The sequence below is a fragment of the Carettochelys insculpta genome, chromosome 6, assembly GCF_033958435.1.
Source record: "Carettochelys insculpta isolate YL-2023 chromosome 6, ASM3395843v1, whole genome shotgun sequence".
Lineage (NCBI taxonomy): Eukaryota > Metazoa > Chordata > Testudines > Carettochelyidae > Carettochelys > Carettochelys insculpta.
The window spans coordinates 116525089-116545914 of NC_134142.1; the positions used below are offsets into that span (position 1 = coordinate 116525089).

A 20826-nucleotide genomic window follows, 5' to 3' on the forward strand; every position below is an offset into this window, starting at 1 on the left:
CCCCAGAACTAAACTGACCCATTACACCCTATGGGAGACTAAGGCTATGTCTACACTACCAGATAAATTCTATTTTATTAAATCTAATTTTATAATGCTGGGGTTTGTAAATTTGATTTTGAGTCTCATCACTTACCTACAGAGTCCAGTTAGTGCCGCCACACTGAAAGGCCGAACATGGACTGTTGCAGCTGTGCACTGTGGGGAACCTATCCCACAGTTCCCTCAGCCCTGCATTCTGCACCCTCCCCACCAGCAGCACTCACCCTGCTGCCTGGATCCCTGCAGCTTGAGGGAGCCGGGAAACTGACCAGTACTGCTGCACCTAAACTCACCAGAGAGGGGAGCCAGGCGCAGCAGCACCACTCGGCCTCTGGACACCAATGAATTCCATTCGAAGACATGGCACTTCCCCCCGCCCCAGCCTTCACCTGAACTATTAAGTTTGAACTTGAGGCTACACCCAGCCGGTTTCAGTGACGTTATGCGATCGATAGTAGCGCTCCCTAAATCGAGCTAATGGTATTTACACCTATTGGAAAGTCACTTGGTACAACCGCGCTAACGGCCTTAAATTCGAATTTATCTGGCCGTGTAGACGTAGCCCCAGTTATGACGTGCGGCAGGCAGGGCAGGACTGGGGCGCACCCCCGCCTGCGCCCACGCCACGGCCGGGAAAAAGTTAAGTGAAACACGCCCAGATAACCCTGGCAAGTGAGCTGCGCCCACACACTGGCCCCAGCTCCCCGCCGCCAGCGTGGAGCAGCGCCCGGCACCAGCCCCCGAGCCCCGGCGACGCCGGGCCCAGAGTGTCAAACCCATTTCCCCGCTCGGCGCCGGACCCAGAGCGTCAGACCCATTTCCCCGCCCGGGCACCCGCCGACCCCCGTTAGCTCCGGCAGGCCGGCCTGCCAGCCCGTCCGTCTCCCCCCTCCGGCGGCTCTCACCTGCCGCGGGCCCCGCCCTCCACCGCGCGGCGCCCAGGAGCCGCCCGCAAGCCGCCGCCATCCTCCCGCCGCCGGAGCCGGAAGCGCGGGGGGCAGGAGTGAGGGTGCACTGGGCCGGCCGGGAACTCGGCCCCAGCCCGAGCAGCTGCTGCCAGAGGCCGCCGGCGCCATGGACGTGCCGGACTTCGTGTCCCGGCAGCTGGAGCTGCTGCAGGAGGAGAGAGAGGCCGAGATCACGGAGACCAGGTACCGGCGGGGCCCTGCTCTGCCCCCGGAACGAGCCGCGCCCCCCTCCCCGGCCGGCCAGAGCCGCGGCCTCCCCAAGCCCCATCTGTGGGGCCCGGGAACGGCTGCCATCGCCTGCGAGAGCTGGGAAACCCTGCGGGGAGCCAGCAGCCCTCACTCCTCTGCGCGAGCCAGGAACCCCGCGCCGCGCAACACACTGCGGGGAGCCAGCAACCCGCACGCTGTCCTATGGGACTCACTGCCCCCCGACACCCCTGCAGGGAGCCAGCAACCCGCACGCTGTCCTATGGGACCAACTGTCCCCCGACACCCCTGCAGGGAGCCAGCAACCCGCACGCTGTCCTATGGGACCAACTGTCCCCCGACACCCCTGCAGGGAGCCAGCAACCCGCACGCTGTCCTATGGGACCAACTGTCCCCCGACACCCCTGCAGGGAGCCAGCAACCCGGACGCTGTCCTATGGGACCAACTGTCCCCCGACACCCCTGCAGGGAGCCAGCAACCCGCACGCTGTCCTATGGGACCCGCTGTCCCCCGACACCCCTGCAGGGAGCCAGCAACCCGCACGCTGTCCTATGGGACTCACTGCCCCCCGACACCCCTGCAGGGAGCCAGCAACCCGCACGCTTTCCTATGGGACCAACTGTCCCCCGACACCCCTGCAGGGAGCCAGCAACCCGCACGCTGTCCTATGGGACCAACTGTCCCCCGACACCCCTGCAGGGAGCCAGCAACCCGGACGCTGTCCTATGGGACCAACTGTCCCCTGACACCCCTGCAGGGAGCCAGCAACCCACACGCTTTCCTATGGGACTCACTGCCTCCGACACACCTGCAGGGAGCCAGCAACCCTCACGCTTTCCTATGGGACTCACTGCCCCCTGACACCCCTGCAGGGAGCAAGCAACCCTCACGCTGTCCTATGGGACTTACTGCCCCCTGACACCCCTGCAGGAAGCCAGCAACCCGCACGCTTTCCTATGGGACCTACTGCCCCCTGACACCCCTGCATGGAGCCAGCAACCCGCAGGCTCTTCTGTGGGACCCACTGCCCCACAACGCTCCTGTAGGGAGCCAGCAACCCTCCGCAAGACCTGGGAAACCCACTACCTATTAATACCCATGAAGGGAGATAGCAAGCCTCCATCCTCTGTGAGACCTGGGAAACCCTGCACCTCATAATACCCCTGCAGGGAGACAACAACCCTCCATACTCTGCAAGACCTGGGAACCCCGCCACCCCATAGTACCCCTACAGGGAGACAACAATCCTCTGTCCTCTGCAAAACCTGGGAAACCCAGCACTCCTGAAGCATCCTTGCAGGGAGCCAACAAGCCTCACCATCCCCTGTGATGCCCAGAAAACCCATTGCCTCAGCAATGCCCCAGCAATACATCTGTGGGGACCCAGGAAATCCAACAGTCATGCAGGGCACAAGCAACCCTCACAGTTCTCTATAAGATCCAGGAAAACCACCACTCTTCTAACACCCCTGTAGGGAGCCAGCAACTCTCAAGATCCAGGCCTCCTCACCCCCACCCGTAAGGACACCCACAAACTTTTATTATGCCCTGTTCTCAGGTCTGTGAAATCTAGGAGTCCCCACTGTCCCCCCACCATCCCATATAAACAGTTCCACCTCACCCTTTTGGGGAACCCCATATCTATGAGATCAAGGATACTCCTCTGTCTTCACTGAACTTTGTCTTCAGTTCAAACTTTTCTTACCTTGAGTAGAAAGGCACCTGATCTAAAATAGGCTCTTTCATCAGTGGTCTGACCACATGTCTTTGTAGGATCAGCCACAGTTTGGGCTCACAGGAAAAACAAACCCATTTATAAATCATTGTCTTGAGCACTATGCCATTAGTAACACTCTGGAGATATATTGACCTTGTTAGCCTGTCTAGAATTATTAAACAGATCCACAATTCATATTTCTAATGTCACATACAAGAAATGATACATACAGGCCGTGTCTACACTAGCCCAAAACTTCGAAATGGCCATGCAGAGGGCCATTTCGAAGTTTACTAATGAAGCACTGAAATACATATTCAGCGCTCCATTAGCATGCGGGCGGCCGCGGCACTTCGAAATTGACGCGGCTCGCCGTCGTGCAGCTCGTCCCGACGGGACTCCTTTTCGAAAGGACCCGGGCTACTTCAAAGTCCCATTATTCCTATGAGCAGATGGGAATAAGGGGACTGTGAAGTAGCCCGGGTCCTTTCGAAAAGGAGTCCCGTTGGGAGGAGCTACACGGCGGCGAGCCGCGTCAATTTCGAAGTGCCGCGGCCGCCCGCATGCTCATGGAGCACTGAATATGTATTTCAGTGCTTCATTAGCAAACTTCGAAATGGCCCTCTGCATGGCCATTTCGAAGTTTTGGGCTAGTGTAGACATAGCCACATAGAAATAGAATATACCCATACAGCAGATTGTAACTTTAAAAATACTCCATCATACATTTTGCCTAAAGCATCTTTGAGTTATGCATATTCATAAGACAGTTCTCATAAAGCTGGGGGAGGGCATGACAATCACATCAAACATAAACTGCTTCCCTTAACTTTCAAGGACCTTCATGGTCAATGCCCACCCAGTCAGCCGATGATGTCAGTCTCCTTCGTCTACTTCTTAAATGCCCTTTAAATGCAAACAAGCACTTTTGTACCTTCACCCATCCACAGAGTTATTTCATTATTCACCTTCAAATCTGTCCTCACCAGGAGGCCTGGTAAAACATTGACAATGGTTAAGCTGCTGTGCTGGTCTGTCATGCTGACCAGAGCTATGCCACTGTTTCCTGCTAAACCAGGGGTTGGTAGTATTTGTTTATGGGAGCCACTCCAAGAATTTGGAAAGTGGTCAAGGGCTGCACTCTTCCATTATATTAAAGGAGAAGTGCATGGGCTGGGATGAAGGTTAGGTACAGAAGAGAGCTCGGGAGCAAGGGATTGTGATGCAGGAGGGGCTGTGGTGTCTGGGCGGGAGTTTAGGTAAAGGAGGTGGTTGTGATGTGGATCAAGGGTCTCGGATGCAGGAGGAGGTACCGGGGGTTGCAACCGTGGGTGAAGATGGGGATTGTGACCTCAGGCAGGAGATTGGGGTGCAGGATCTGTGAGGTGCTATGGCTGCAGGAGGAGGGGAAGAAGGTTGGGGTTATGTGGTGGGGGTCAGAGCGTTGTGTGAGATAAGGTCTGGAGTGCCAGAGGCAGGCTCTGATTGGGAGACTTACCTGGGTGACTTCCAGCCTTTGTCTGTTTAAAGGGAAGCTGGCAAAGTTTATTGACTAAGGTTAGATGTCAGTGAAAGCAATATTCCCATAATTGTGACTTCCCACTGTGTGCTGCTTAATATCAGTGAAAGTAAGGGGGAAAGTTTCTGGTGGAGTGCAGTGTCGAGACCAATTGTATCTAACTAAACATTCCCTGCTCTACTCAGATCTTTGGTTCCAAGTTTAGTCCCTCCCAAGGCATGGGTATTGCTGGAAATTCCATGTCTTGCCCTGGCTTAACCTGTATCTCCCAGCTCTGCCCTGGTCTCACACACGCTGCATCAGGAAGGTCCTGCTTTTCAATTAAAAAACCTGCACTCTGTATTAATTCTGTATTAATTGGCTCTCCTAGGTCTCTGTAACACCCCTGTAGGGAGCTAGCAACTCTCGAGATCCATGCCTCCCCACCCACACCCTTAAGGACACCCACAAACTTTCATTATGCCCTGTTCCCATGTCTGTGAAATGGGTTTTTGACCACTTCCTGGGGACTGTCAAGGACCCTTTGTCTGTGGGTTTAACCCTTGCAGACATTAACTGAATGTGGGATGTCCAGAACAGGATAGAACCCCTCCTGTTCCTTGCCTACTTTGTCTTCCCTTATGCTCGCCTAAGCTGCTGTGTTTTTACACAGCACTGTTAGTTTTCCCTACTGTGTCCTTTTTCCACCATGCCCTGTGCAATTTTTGGCTACGATATCAGCATTTCTTCTGTTGCTTCAGTGTTTTGCCAGCACAGATTCTTCTAACCATGCACTCCATCCTGGTGCTCATTTGCAACCCTGGGCATTCATGGTAAGGTGTGCTGCTTGGCTCACCACAATGAAATTCAGAAATTCCTGGGTCTTTCCTTGTGTACCTGGGAGTGCTGCAGAGTTGAAAATGATGGCCAAAGCAGTCACACTAGGGCCCTGTGGGACGCATCTCAGGTCCCAAGAACATCCAGTTGAATAGCACTGTGTTTACTTTCTCCCACATTTAACCCTGAAATGTCAAATTTAGTGCTACTCCTTTCATCAAGATGGAGTATAAAAGTCCACTTTAAAAGCCCTTAAGGCTGGTGGAAGCGGCTTGATGATGTAGACACATGCATAATAGAATTGGCATAATGTGGCTCACTGGCCTAACCTCATAGTGTAGAACAGGCACTAATCTGCTCTTTTAGCTTTTGAAAACGGGAACTGGTACTATCTACTTGCAAGCCATTGAAGTGCCTCTGTATGTGCATGTGTTTTTTGTTTTTGCTTTTTTTCCAGGGCCTGGAGGGAAAGTGTCTTTCTGAAAGAGCTCCAGCGCAAAGGGGTCTGCTTGGTCAAACTGCAGGTAGCCAGTCAAAGAACTGGGCTCTATGGACGGCTGCTTGTAACATTTCAGCCTAGAAAATACGATCCAGATGCAGAGCTACCCTGTAACAGCTTTGGGCCTGGTATGTAACATTTCTGTTGATGGTAAGGACGTAAAGTGAAAGGTTAATGTATTTTTCTAATAGTTTTTGCATTATTACATTTCTGAAAAGGCTGAACAATTGAGGTTAAAAGATGAGAAACACCTAAAAATGATACTCTGAATCTAGAGAAAAAGGGCGTTGCTTCTTTCCAATCCATTGTAGACTCATAGACTTAAACGCCATGAATGCCAAACAAAAGAATTGTGAAGTAATTCAGAACTTTACCCATTTAGTTCCTGTGTCCAGCCGTTGGAAATATTTGGTAATAGCAGTCATTGATAGGCTGTATTTCACTATAAGCAGCCTCATCATACCATTACCCTGCATACGCTCATCAGGATGAGTCTTGAAACAAGTGAGGTTTTGTGCTCCCACTGCTCCCCTCGGAATGCTAATCCAGAATGTCACTCCTCCATGATCAGAATCTTTCAAATAATTTCAAATCTAATCTTGTTGATGGCCAGTTCACATATATTTGTTCTTGTGCCAGCAATGACTCTTAAATAACTCCTCTCCTTCTTGGTGTTTACCCTTATGATGTATTTATAAAGAGCAATCTTATCTCTCCTCTTCCTTTGCTTTGTTAGGCCAAACAAGCCATGATGCTTAAATCTCCTGTCAGGTTCTCCGTTTCTCTGATCATCCTAGTAGCCCTTCTCTGCACCTGTCTCAGCATGAACTCCTCTTTCTTAAACATGGGAGACAAGACTTGTGTACAGTATTCGAGAAGAGGTACTTCCCTATCTCATACAGCAACGAATGGTCATGTGGCACCTTACAGACTAACAGAAAAGTTTTGAGCATGAGCTTTCGTGAGCACAGACTCACTACATCAGATGAAGTCTGTGCTCATGAAAGCTCATGCTCAAAACTTTTCTGTTAGTCTGTAAGGTGCCACAGGACCCTTCGTTGCTGTTACAGATCCAGACTAACATGGCTACCCCTCCGATACTTCCCTATCTCCTGTCATTACTGTCAACAGTTCAGCAAAGAGTGTTTTCTGGTGCAAAGATCCTGTTGTATCATAATCCAAGGGTTATGGCATCACAGGATACAGCAGCAGGAGAAACCACCTTTATTAAAAACATATGTCTTGTCTAGGGAGCACAGATAGTGCTGGGCTGGGAAATGCTCTAATTTTAAAATTTATTCCATTGCAATTTATCATCTTTTTTGAGTGAGATTTTGAAGGTATTTAGGCACCTACAGATTTTAGATAGATCGGGGGTTGGCCACCTGAGGCTCTTCAAGGAGCCATTTGAGGCTCCTAGCACTGCTGCCGCTGACTCCTCTTGCAGCTCTGGAGGCTGCTGCGGCTTAAACAAAAAAACTAAGTTCAGTTGCCTGCTGTTAAACCAACTGAGTTTAGTTTGTTGTTGTTGTTGTTGAAGTGGCAGCAGCCTCCAGAGCCACTGAGCAGTCAGCTGCAGCAGGAAGCTCCAGAAGAGAAAGCTGGCAGGGCAGGAAGCTACCTTGACTCCACATGGGGGGAAGTGAGCAAGAGAGCTGTGTGGGAGGGGGAGCTGAGTTTGCCCCTGCTGGAACCATGCAGCCTGCTGAGAAGGAAGCAGCAGCGGTGGGGAGCAGCAGGGCGGAGGCGGTGGCTGCTGCCGTGGAGGAGCTGCAGGTGCTGAGGCGAGTTAATCCTGGGGATGTGGGGGTGGGTTTGGAGTTCAGAGGGGTTAATTCTGGGTGGAGGGGTGGATGGAGGGGCTGGTTTGACGCTGAGAGGGGTTAAGCCTGGGGATGTGGGGGCAGGTTTGTGGGATGGAAGGTAAAGCTTGGGGCTAGGGGGTGGATTTGGGGGCTGAGGCAGGTTAAGCCTGGAGATTGGGATTAACTTTCTGACTGGTACAAATCGTGTGTGTGCTGCTCTTAAAACAGAGGTGACAAAAAGTACGGTTTGACTTTATTTATTAAGGACTGTCCCGCATTGCAGCTCTTGAAGTATTGATTTTGTAACTGAATTTGAAAAAATAGCTCTTCTCTCTATTTTGTTTGCAGACCCCTGAGACAGATTCTTAGAATAGTTTACTTGAGTGCCTAAATGGGTTAGGTGTTACTTTGACAATTTTCAGTGTAGTAACAGAGAGGGAGCCGTGCTAGTCTATATACTATCAAAACAAAAAAGTGGTCAAGTAGCACTTTAAAGACTAACAAAATAATTTATTAGGTGAGCTTTCGTAGGACAGACCCACTTCTTCAGACCATAGCCATACCAGAACAGACTCAATATTTAAGGCACAGAGAGCCAAAAACAGTAATCAAGGTGGACAAATCAGAAAAAATGATCAAGGTGAGCAAATCAGAGAGTAGAGGGATAGAAGGAGGGGGGAAGGTCAAAAATTAGATTAAGCCAAGTATGCAAACGAGCCCCTATAGTGACTCAAAAAATTCCTATCCTGGTTCAAACCGCGTGTTAATGTGCCAAATTTGAATATGAAAGACAGCTCGGCTGTCTCCCTTTCAATAGTAGTGCGAAAATTTTTCTTCAGTAACACGCAAACTCTTAAGTCACTAACAGAATGGCCCACTCCATTAAAATGTTGACTAACCGGTTTGTGGATCTGGAGTGTTTTTATGTCTGTTTTGTGCCCATTAACTCTTTGTCTAAGGGAGCTAGAAGTCTGTCCAATGTACAAAGCATCTGGGCATTGTTGGCACATGATGGCATATATGAGGTTAGTTGAGGAACATGAGAATGTGCCCGTGATTCTGTGAATAACCTGGTTAGGTCCAGTGATGGTATTTCCAGAAAAGATACGTGGACAAAGCTGGCAGTGGGCTTTGTTGCAAGAAAAGGTTCCAGGACTGGTATTCCTGGGGTATAGACTGTGGTATACCTCGTAACTTGATTGCCCCCACGGCTCTGGATGCAGAGCCCTATGGCTGGGGACCAGGAGCACAGCCCAGCAGCTGTGGAGCTCAGTGAGCTCCTGGCTCCTGGTTTCCAGTCTCCATATCCACCCTGCCTCTTCTCCTGAGTGCTCCCTGCTCCCCAGTCCCTGCTTGGTCAATACTGGACCCTCTGCTGCTGCTGCTGGAGTACAGCCCCAACTCTGGTGGCAGCAGAAGGACTGTTCACCTCCCCTGGCCCTGCAGATCCCCTGATTTGGGACTGGTCAGGTCCCAAGGGTGCTGGACCAGGGAGGTACAACCTGTATCAAAACTGTCCCATAGTTCTAACAGCAAAGTGGATTTCTGTCTTCTTATCATGAATTATTGTAAGGGATCACTTCATTTCTGTCCGGTGGTGGCTGCTTTTCAGAGGTGGGCGAAGTGTACCATTTGTTGGTAATTTTACTTTGTAATGCGCATGAATTATCCCTTGGAATAAAATGTGCTTTAGAAATCTAAGACTGTTAGCCCATTGCCTTCTACAGCAAACTTGTTCAGCTTGCATTTGAAAAAAATGAAATTGTTTACCCTTTCAGCTCAGACTCTGTTTTATTTTTATTTATTTATTTTTTCTGTCCATGTCTCACTGTCCATCACTGTCTGTACAAAAGAAGCTACAAAGCCAGCCAGATCTTAGTGGGTGATTTTGTTGCTGTTGCACGAGGAAGGTTAGAGTCCAATTTGTTCTCCTGTAATTGGCTTTGTGTGCTAACATCTGGAAAATCTTGGATTTGTTTGTGACATAATTAGGTGTGATTGGAGCACCCTGAGGATTGGAAATTGAAGCTAGACAAATTCAGGTCAGAAATAAGTGTGTAAGTTTTTAACAATGAGGACAATTAACCATTAGGACAGTTTACCAAGGCTGTGATGAGAGAGATTCTCTTACCAGTGGCAATTTTTAAATCAAGATTGGATGATTTTCTAAAAGAGATGTTCTAGGCATTATTTTGGTGAAAATCCAATGGCATGTGCTATGTGCCCTATAAAATGGTGGGGTCAAAATTAGCTGTCACCACTTCAGAAAGAGCTTTTGGAGCCTGGTGGATAGTCCTCTGAAAACATCCTCTCTGTGTGCTGTGGCAGTCAAAAAAGCAAACGGAATGGTAGGAATCATTAAGAAAGGGGTAGCTAAGGCAGAAAATATCATAATGTCTCTACAAATCTATAAACTGCCCACATATTGAATACTGTGTGCAGATGTGGTCCTTCCATCTCACAAAAAAAAAAAAAAGATACCTTGGAATTGGAAAAGGTTCAGAAAAGTGCAACAAAAGATATTAGGGGCATGGAACAGCTTCTCTATGAAGAGAGATTAAAAAGACTTGAACTTTTCATCTTGGAAAAGAGATGTTATTTTAAAGATGAACACTAGGGTTTAGTTTATTTTTTTATCATTAGCCCGACTCCAACCATCAGAAAAAATTTTTAAATTAAAATGACTTGGCATAAATCTGTGTTTTTCCATAAGGGCAAAAAATGGCATATATCCACGCTATTTAAAAAAGGAATGACACTGTTGTAGTGGGAAATTATAAGTACAGCATCATTTAAAGTAAGATTTAATAGGTATTATTAACTAGAGCTTTTTGTAGTTCATGATTCAAAAATAAAATTTTAGAAAGACCTAGTGGCTGCAGCTAAGTAGTTTTCTTGGCAGACGTCCGTCTTTTTAAATCATCATTTCCTAGTTAAGCCAATAGTTTGATCAGCAGAGGCCCACCTCTAAGCTATAAAGAAAATGAACTGCTATTTCATCTGAATGTCAGGTCTTGATTGTTCATTTCTTAGCCCTAACAACTGACATATACCAGGGTGGTAATTTGGAAAGAGTACAGTGTCATATCCTCTCAGTCATTATAAAGAAAAAGGCTGTCTGAAATAAATTGTCTGAAGTTCAGAGAAACGAGCCCCCCCAGCATTGTACATACATATCAGTTCCCTGAGTGCTGCTCTATGGTACAACAGCTGACGTACGTTGAAGTTCAGCGAAGTTGGTTGGGGGATTACTAATGGGCAGAAGGCATCCCATAATGAATCAGTGTTTCAGGAAGGGGAATGAAAGAGGAGGTGAAAGGCAAGGGAAAGGGTATAGGACTGGGTTGTTGCATTAAGGAGTGTCTTTCTGTCATCTAAAAGAAGGAGATGTCCTTTCTTGAGGAGTTTGATACAAGTGTAAACCTGTGGTGTGCAAAAGTGCAAGATACGGGGGTAGACTGGCAGTGCTCCACTGATTTTAATGGGTTATGCTGATTTACAGCAGCTGGGGGACTGATTCACTGTCTCCTCAGAAGGGCTCTTCTTGTTGGCTTGTGAAAGTTCTTGGCTTCTTGTGCACTGAGCTTTGTTCTCTCCTGTGACTTGTATTTGTAGGTGACATTGTGGGTCTTTATGAATCTTCTGGTCAGGGTGATCCGCTTTCCACAGGAATTGTGACCCACATAACACCCAAATTGGTTACTGTCGCCTTTGAGGAGTCTCGAGATGGCCTGTTAAGCTTGGACCAAGAGGATTCCTACCACCTGCTGAAGTTGGCCAATGATGTCACCTACAAGAGGCTGAAAAAGTAAGCTGTTGCCTTCTTTCCATGTCATTCACGTACTCAGACAACTCCTCTGGCTCCTCATTCCATTCAGGATCCCGCTGAAAACTGCTTTGCTCTTTTAGGAAAACCACAGGGACTTGCCTTAGTTTACCTCACTGATCTGACCTCTTCTCCCTCTCCTGCCCCTTCCCTCTGAGTCTTTCTGTACAGTCTTGCCTTTACTGATGGAACAGCTTTTCTGCTTAGGGTGACCATATCTCCCTGTCCCAAATACGGTGCAGGGAGATATGGAGGGGAGGGGGGCTCCTCCCAGTTCCGTCAAGCCTCAGGAGATAGGAAGGAAGCGGCAGCCACCAGTGCTCCCCCGGAGCCCGGGGAAGCAGCAACTGCTCATGCTTCTCCAAGGCTCCAGGAAGTGACTTCCGCCAGCAGCTGTACCTCCACAGCTGCGAGCAGAAAAGGTCAGCGGGCAGTGGGCCCAAATATGGGACAATTCGTCCCTTTTAAAAAATAAGTCAGAATGCCTTTTTGGCATCCCAAATACAGGACTGTCCTGTCTAATACAGGACAGATGGTCACCTTTCCTCTGCTGCAGCTTCTGCCGCCAGTAAGTTCCTCCCTCCCCGCTTCCACTTCATTATCTTTCCATCTTGTTTCTAGATCTTCCCTGAAAAGCTATCCGTTTCTTCTCAATGTACCATGTATTTTTTTCTTTATCTGTTGTGTAACTCTGTGATTCAGTTATTTACTGCTATAAAATATTGTTGGATGCAGTGTTCTATGACAGTTTACCACCCGCTTTGGGCTGCATTCCCAAGCAACCCGACTCCAAGAAGACCCGGTCCCGGCGCGCCGGGGGCCACTACCGGCCTCACACCGTCCACGGGCACCTCTTAACGGTTTCACGCCCTCTTGAACTTGGGAATGCAGCCCAAAGCGGGTGGTAAACTCCATCTAAGGTTAAATACTGGCACGAGATCGATGTTCTATGACAGACACTGCAGAATAATACTGGGCTTTACCTCATAAGGTACCACTTCTGTAAGTGCCACTGAGGTCTTAGTTGCACAGTACCTGTTTGTGGGAATTGTATGTGTAATACTCCTGCCACTGAAACTGCTTAAACATGTTCCTCCTAATGCAGGCCTAAGAGCTCTGACACCCACTTATGCTATAATCTTTTTAGAGTATAAAGTTTATTTGCATGCCGGATCTCATTGTGGCACAACTATCCAGAAGCAAAGCTTCCAACCTGAAAACCAAACTCAGGAACCAACTGCTAGTGGAGAGGGACTCGAGCTAAACCCTCAGGCCTGAACGCCACTGGGAAAGTCCCAGTTCAGATTTGAACTTTGTGATTTGGGTTTGTTTCTGGATCGTCCTGGAAGGGAGGGAATGGAATGTGGCTCAGCAAGGTTTCTAGGTGGTCAGGAGCATCCAAAGGAATCCTCTTTAAATCTGCAACCTTTATATTCTCTTCTTTGGCAGAGCTTTAAACACACTAAATCAATATCGCACTGGTCCAGCGTGCGGTCTTATTGATGTCCTCTTCTTTACTTCTGATCCAAGTGCTCCAAGTGAAACAAGTAAGAACTTTCATTTCGTATTCGAAAAGCAGATATAATTCTGGTGGGAGGCAGAGGTTTGATAGGTTTGGAGAGTGGATCTCTCTGCCCACAATCAGACTAAGGAACTTGCCCAGGGTGACACAGGAAGTCTGGGGCCCAGGCAGGGATAGAACCAATTTTTCCTTTGTATCAGTCCAGTGACCTATTCAATAGCTCATCATTCTGTGCCCATTTTACACTTCTGTGTTCCCCTTTCTTCTCACACTGTCTGAGGTCCTGTGTGTTTGTTCTTCATGCCATAACTTCCTTATGCTCTGTGTCTGCAGGGATGTTTTCTTTCATCTCGAGTAATTAGGTTCTTTCTACATGAGCATCACACGCGAGCCACCATTTCCCCCTTTCACAGAGAATCTCATTCATATACCTCAGAGTAAATTCTCCATGTAATACACTGAGAATGAAGAGTAACACTGAGTTGTGTATCTACATACTCCAAGCACTGTGCTTAAATTGAACTGTACCTCCGTGCCTTCCCCTTAGACTTTTGCTTATTCAGGGACTCTGATGTATATCAGAATTTTATATTAAATAAATGCATTAATTTCATCCTCATTTGGATGTGTCGATAACTTTGCTTTTCCTATATGTCAGCAGAATCACCTCATGTGATTTAAAGAAAAAAAAAGTCTATGAATTGCCTAGATGTATAGTAGAGGCTGTGCAGGGTTTTTTTTTTTTTACAGTCCCAGTTGTAATATGATAGCTGTGGCCTACCAACTCAAAACATCACACCATAGTCAAAGATAATGAATGTTTTCCATTTATATCTCTTGTGGCAGACCGCTGCCTGTAGGCTGCAGGAGCCTGCTAGAGGGCAGGTATGTTGACTGGTGGGCTAGTGCCTTCCTGTTCCCTGAGTGAGCCTAATTAGGGCAGGTAGCTGGGGCCTCTTAGACTCAGCTGTGGCTGATTCCTAATCAGCACTCATGGTCAGTGGAGGCCCAGCACTCCCTATAAAAGGCTCCCTGCCTGGTAGCAGGGGGGTAGGTTTTGGAAGGTGTACTGGAGAGCAGGAACAGAGCCGAAGCAGGAGCAGAGCCAGAAGGTACCATGGGGAAGCGGTGGGCGAAGTGTCCTAGGGAGAGGTCCTGCCAGCTGCCTCTTGTCCTCTTAGGGACCCGGGGACGGAGTCCAGGGTAGAGGGTGGGTCTGGACTGCCCTCACCCTTCCCCAGAGGGTTACTCCACTGGAACAGGCGTGGGTCTGCACGGGGACTGGTTTTATCCTCCCCATTCTGGACTTGCCTATGATGAGGATGCTAAGTGGAGACACCTGCCTCTGGAAAGGTCTGGGCAGATAAGGAGTCTCCATGAGTCTCTGAGGCACAACAGAGAACCGCCAGGAAGTGCAGGTACCCACAGGGGCTGACAGGGTAAATTGTCACAATCTGTATATATCCGTCCCGCTTAAAGGGGAAGATGCACTGACTTGGCTGTGAATAATAACCATCTTACATTATACAGTGTGTGGAAAGTGGTATGCATCCTCTGCTCCCTTTACCTCGAAAAGTTGAGACTGTTTGGGACTTGGCTGGGTCAGCCCAATTACCATTTAGGCCCTCTTGCATGACTTGAAATAAGGGGACTCTAGCAGCAATGCTTTGTAATACTGTTTGGAAGTTTTGATTCAGGAGTGATTTGGTGAAGAGCTCCGCCTACTGAATCCTCGATTCTGCTTCCTTACATTGAGAGACTGCAGCCTGTGCAATGACTCCCAGTGGAGTAGGGTTGCCAGATGTCCAACAGGCTGTGGGACAGTCCCCAGTTTCCATGACCAGTCCCGTCAGTTCCTCCATTCCACCATTCTCCTTGCTAGGATGTATGGAATGAGGCAGAGAGCTTGGAGCTGCTTCTCTTGCTATGACGCCAGTGCAGATTCTAGATCCGTCCCTGACAGCTGGCATTCTGCCTGGGCTTGGCACCTTGACAGGGCTCCCTGGCACCACCTTGACCATAGAAGAGCTGAAGTATGCTGACATCCGCAACACTGGGGCCAGGATCTCGCCACTGCGTTTTCTGGAGGTGAAATTTGGGAAGAGGCCCCGGCCTGTGAAAAGTGAGGTGAATGAGGAAGAGGAGAGGTGGAAAAGGCACCATGAGAAAAACAACATAGCAGATGCTTGATGCTGCAACAGGGAGAGAACAGAGTTCCTGCAGTGGGAATCTGAGCATCTGGAGTTCATGAATGCGGAGCTGAAAGCCCAGATAGAGGAGCTGAAGCAGGAGAGGCAGCAGCTGATTCTGATGCTGAACAGACACCATCCCAGTTGCACTGTGTGAACAGACAGCGTCAAAACACCGGAGAGTGAAGCCAACCAACTGCTTGAATAACTGGAGAAAAAGTGAAGGTGGCACTATCCAGGAAAAAGGAGGAGGCAACAAGATGTAGTCTCCGAAAACCTCACTTATGTACTCTATGAAGAACTGTGTCCCAAGGCTTTGTCCTGCCAGAACCTAGTGGGCTTCCTTGGGAACTACAGGCCAACCAAATGAGGGAAAGGAGAACATCAGAATTGGCCGTTCATCCTGTTCTGAGGCTGAACCTGGAATGGGTCTAGCAGGTGCATCAACCTGCTCACCAGCCCTAGGGATCAAGTAGGTAGCCCATTGCAGGGCATCCTGAATCTGGGTCATGTTGGGCTATGGGGAGGGAAGCTGCAGCTTCCTCTCTTCCCGCACCTACTGGTATGCACCTAGCTGGGAGTGAGGGCTTGTCCCAGGAGAAATGAACATGTGTGGGAGATGAGTGACAGGCAAAGACATGCTGTCTGTATCTCCCACATCTGTCCTATCTCTGTCCCTCTGGATCCTGCCGCTGCTCCCTGTGCACACTCCAGAATGGAATCTGAAACAAGGAATTGCAAACACTTGACACTAGCCCTGCCTCTCGGCAGGGCCTGTGCATGGCACTGTGGTGCAGGCACCCCACAAGCACACTCTGCATAGTGTTTACAGCCCAGCCGTCTCTCTTGGACGTGCTTTTGAATGCACATTTTTACCCTTTTTATATATCTTTTACTAAGTGTTTATACATCAATATCTACATGGATTTATATAATCACTAGATGTGAGCCCACAGAAATGTTCATTGTGTTGGTCCGTTTGTTACAAATGCATATGTCACAGTTATTTCATAGTAAAGACTAACAAAATAGTTTATTAGGTAATGAGCTTTTGTGGGGCAGACCCACTTTTTCAGATCTGGAAATAGTGCTGTAATGGAAATAGTGCTGTACTGCTTTCAGATCTGAAGAAGTGGGTCTGCCCCACGAAAGCTCATCACCTAATAAATTATTTTGCTAGTCTTTAAAGTGCTACAGGACTGCTGTTTTGTTTTGTTAAGATGCAGACTAACACAGCTACCTCTCTGTTACTATTTATTTCATTGCGTTACTTGTTAGATGACATCAGCTTCTTTCCTCTCGGCATGCTGGGAGAGGGGCCTATGCAGCGCTTCACGCTGGCTTTGCTGCCATTTCCATTCATGTACATCCTTTGTAATACATGGTCCTTTACCTCTTGGTGTAATTTAAAAAAAAAAAAAAAAAGAAAAGTTCTGCATCCTGCATTTACACAAAAATGTCCAGCAAAATGTGGGACGTGGGACTTGTCATGGACGTTCCCCTCTGGCCAGGTTTTGTGCAGCTGGGGCTGCCAGCAGGGCTCATGCCCTGCATAAATATTGTGAAAATGTGGCAGTCATACAGTAGAGCTTCATAGTCACGATCTGTATTTTGTAGGTAGAACTCATTGCCTTTATCTGGAGCACTCTGAGACAAATACCAAAACTTCATTTCCTGCCTAATCAGGGAAAACAAATCTTTTCCAATCTTGTTTGTCAGTATCTGTGGAAGAAAACTAGACATCATCCTAACAGAAGAGGAGGAACAGCAGCGCAGAGCAAGGCTGCTTATACAAGTGACACTCACAATTGAGGCTGAGCGTGATAATCTGCCATCTAGACTTAAATCAATGGGGGGGAGGAAGTAGGCATGATAGGAGGTAGTGAGGTGAAAATATGTGCTCTTTTCTATGGGTCTGATCCAAAGCTCATTGCAATCACTGGAAAGACTTGCATCAATTTCATTATGCTTTAAATCGGGCCCAAAGAAAAGGTGAAGCTGGAAAGCAAAGTGCAGGAGACAAGAGTTGCTTCTGTAGCTTTAGAATTCTCTCTTTTCCTGGGGAAGGAAGGCTCAGAATTTTGTAGATTAGAATATAACAATAAAAAGATTCTTATCTTGTCGTCTTTAATCACTAAATCATCAGGCCTCATACAGTTTCCCAGTGATGCTTTTTAGCTAAGATGTGGATAAGATTCTTCAAACAGTAAGGAAATGTGCATATGGAAGAATTATTTAAAAAAAGAACAAATTTAAAGAGACTTCTGTATCTCACATCTGTGCTTTCTGATACATGACTGGAAAAATGTTAAAGCATTTCACTCCTCTTTGTTGCCATAACAGAGCAATTTCTGTAAGGATCAAAATTACATCTTTTGTGAATCAGAAGATGCAATTTTCTATAAGGATAAATGCATCAAAGACTATAACAGAATTTAAGAAAGAGCTAGATAGGACTATAACAGAATTTAAGAAAGAGCTTAGATGAACTCATGGAGGTTAGGTGCATAAAAGACTATTAGCCAAGTTTAGGAATGGTGTCCCTGGCTTCTGATTGTCAGAGGCTGGAGATGGATGGCAGGAGACAAATGGCTTCATCATTGTCTTCAGTCCACCCCCTCTAGGGCACCTGGCAGTGGCCACAGTCAGCAGACAGGCTACTGGGCTGGATGGACCTTTGGTCTGACCCACTATGGACATTCCTATGTTCTTAAAGATGTTTCATGTGATAATGCTGAGGCTGAAAATTTGGTTTAACTTGGGAGTAGATGTCAGGTGCACCACAGAAGTGTGGGTGGAGTACAGGGAGCAAGAGAGATGTAGAAAAAAGTGGCTAAGGCACAGAGGTGTGCAAATGGGAAGAATTACTTGTACTTAATATGGAGGATGAAGCATGGGATCCAAGGAGGGGATTCAATAGAGAGATATGGTTAGAATGGCAGGAGAGGATGATTTTTGACTGCAGAATTTTGAATAGACAAAATGAGTAAGAATTGAGATGCAAAAAGGAACAGGAGAGCCTAGGGACCAAGTTTTTAAATAACCAGTTCTGGGATCAGGGTTTAATTTGGAATAGAGCTGTAAGTGGGGGGTGAGAGGTATAAAGCCTAAAAAATACAGAGGCTGAACAGTATCAGAGAAATAGCCGTGTTAGTCTGTATCTTCAAAAACAACAAGAAGTCCTGTGGCACCTTATAGACTAACAGATATTTTGGAGCATAAGTTTTCGTGGGCAAAGACCCGCTTTGTCAGATGCATGAGTCAGAGGCTGAAGCAATTCAATGTGAATATGAAATCAAGTTCATAAGCAATATTGAGAGAGAGAGTCAGGCAGGCATCCTAGTCAGCTGGATGGAGTGCAAAAGCTGTTGTGTGCTTTCCTTGTAGATTTCTTTACTGTACTGATTTCTGACATATAGCCTCCTGGCCTGGAGATCTCTTCTGTTGTGCAAAAAAATTAGAGGCTGGTTTTCTCTTGTAGTTCTGCCATGCCACAAACAAACAGATTTGTAATAGCTTGAGATGCCCTGTGATGCGACTCTCGCTGCTAAATGTGTTTCAGGTTTTGGTTTTGGGTTTTTTCAGATGACATGTATGTACTCTGATTTATAACATGGCCTTAACAGGTTTTGTTATTTTGAGAACCAAAATATAAACTGCCAAATACTGTGGCTTAACAGCTATGTAAGTGGCTGTCTGTATCACACAAGCAAGGCCTGGCTGATCCATTTCCCAGCTGATTTGGACACACAGTGGATCGACAGAGCAAATCACAGCTAGGGTCTTGTCTACCCTTACAAGCTTACAGCAATACGGCTGTACTAATGTAGATGTGCCTCTATCAGAGCACTAGTGTAGCCACGCTCGTTCCTGGTGGATTTCTGTGCACAATATTTCAAAATTCTGCATGGTTTATTTTTCACTTTAATGCAGAATAAGCACTCAGGTTTCAATTCCTTTGGTAAAGTATTCAAATTACAATACAATGGATGGACAGTATGAGTGGGGAGCTTTGTTAGACAGCCCCAACCCCCAGGCCTAATAGTAATGTAGATAGGGTCCACCCTTTTTTCTAGTTCTTAATCAGCAAATATGTGCAGTCATATGCTCAGTGTTACATTATAGGCAAAGGAAGAGCAAACAATGACCAAGGAATCAAACTCAGAATTTATATTGTCCGCTGACCATCTCCAGAAAAGAAAGTAGCAAACATGCCATGGTGTACGTTTTCATAGAAATGTTTTCAGTCCAAAAAGTTAGATGAGTTTGAATCGCAAAGACAACATAAGCATTTATAAGACCTTATTGTCTTTTATACCCCTCTAACAGGAGCCTTACAGCTTTACTCAGGCTTTAGTCTCTTGTGGAATTTCACAAAGAAAATGGGAACAATTTACTGAGCAGGCAAGCTGCTACATTCTGCTCTGCCTGATGGAACAGCCTGTCTCATGCCTCCCTCCTCAGAAACATTCCTGTGCCCTGTCCCACCATGCTAAGCATGCTGCAGTATTCAGCAAGAGGGACAAGGTCTTCCTCTTTCACATGTGACAGCCCAGGTCCCTGGCCTCTTGTATTTATGTCTATACTAACTGCTCTGTGTGCCCAAGCCAACCTGCATGTGCTTCCGGGGAGGCGTGTGTGACCACTCGTGTGGCTTCCCTTTGCTTCACCGTCAAAAGTCATTTTTCTGCAGGGAAACAAAGAAATCTCTGGGGGGGACACATTCTGCACATGTGCACTGACAGATTTCCCTCAGGAGTACATGTTATACAGATGAGAAGGAATTCTTCTACTGACATGTAAAACCAGTTCAATAGGCAGCAGTAGCCCAACAGTATAGTGGTGTACATTTAAATGTTTATACTCACGAAATTTATGTGAGTTTTACTCACAGCCCAAGCAACAGAAGTATTGCGAACATAAGTGCTAGTGTAGATGTGGCCTTAAAGTAATTAACAACAGCCAGTAAGATCACAGTTTGTGATGATACACTTCGTAAAGAAACCTCCACTTGGCACATACTAGTCCTAACAATAGGAATTTTAAGCAATTCCACCCAGAGGTATAGTGATTTACTGATTGTTGCGAGTACTCTGTGTGTTGCCCATCTCTCCGCCCTCATGTCACTAGAAAATCCTAGCTCCCAGTAGTGGAGTAAACGCCAGACCAGTAGTCACATTTTCAGGGATCTCTCCTGCCAGAATTCCAGCTGCTGAGGCCTAGTGCTAATTTCCTTTCATTTTTGAGCTTTTCGTTGGGCCTCTCCCTTGAAGTTTGGACACGCTAGGTTTGCATCAGTGTTCTTGTAACTTGCATCTCTACATCTGCTATCTTACTGTTATTGCAGTCATTATTGGGCCGTCATTTCTACCACCTCTGGCTGTGTTCTTTTTAGAGCTGAGAGGGCCAGACCTGGTGAATACTGGGAGGGAAGAACTCTGAGAAGCAGCCAGATCCTGAAAGAAGTGATGTTGGTGATTGAAAAGGTGCTTATTTACATGCCCCAGCATGGGACTAAGGAACACAGGACTGCAGGGGGTGCTGCTTTCTGTGTGAGGCAGAAAGCTGAAATTCAGACAAACAGAAGTTTTAAGATAAGGGCACTTTTCTGAAGGACAGGCAGGATGGAACCTTTGTCTGGCGCAAATGCCATTGTGACTAATTACATTAATCTCTGAAGAAGACTGCAGTTGCAGCTTGGTACAGTATTATTCA

At 47.2% G+C, this 20826-nt stretch overlaps 2 protein-coding genes and 1 pseudogene across 2 annotated transcripts in view; 2 read left to right on the forward strand and 1 right to left on the reverse strand.

Annotated features, from left to right (window-relative positions):
- MRPL21 (mitochondrial ribosomal protein L21) overlaps positions 1 to 1042 on the reverse strand; it is a 29305-nt gene extending 28263 nt beyond the window's left edge. The window contains exon 1 of the mRNA XM_074997939.1: positions 948 to 1042. Within this exon, the coding sequence (XP_074854040.1) occupies positions 948 to 1008 (61 nt within the window). The 5' untranslated portion in view covers positions 1009 to 1042. The remainder of the gene's footprint in view (positions 1 to 947) is intronic.
- Positions 1033 to 20826, forward strand: part of IGHMBP2 (immunoglobulin mu DNA binding protein 2) — a 76124-nt gene continuing 56330 nt past the window's right edge. The window contains exons 1-4 of the mRNA XM_074997937.1: positions 1033 to 1193; positions 5728 to 5897; positions 11190 to 11382; positions 12850 to 12947. Coding sequence (XP_074854038.1) covers positions 1117 to 1193; positions 5728 to 5897; positions 11190 to 11382; positions 12850 to 12947 — 538 coding nt within the window. The 5' untranslated portion in view covers positions 1033 to 1116. The remainder of the gene's footprint in view (positions 1194 to 5727; positions 5898 to 11189; positions 11383 to 12849; positions 12948 to 20826) is intronic.
- On the forward strand, positions 14849 to 15334 carry LOC142014009 (jun dimerization protein 2 pseudogene; annotated as a pseudogene).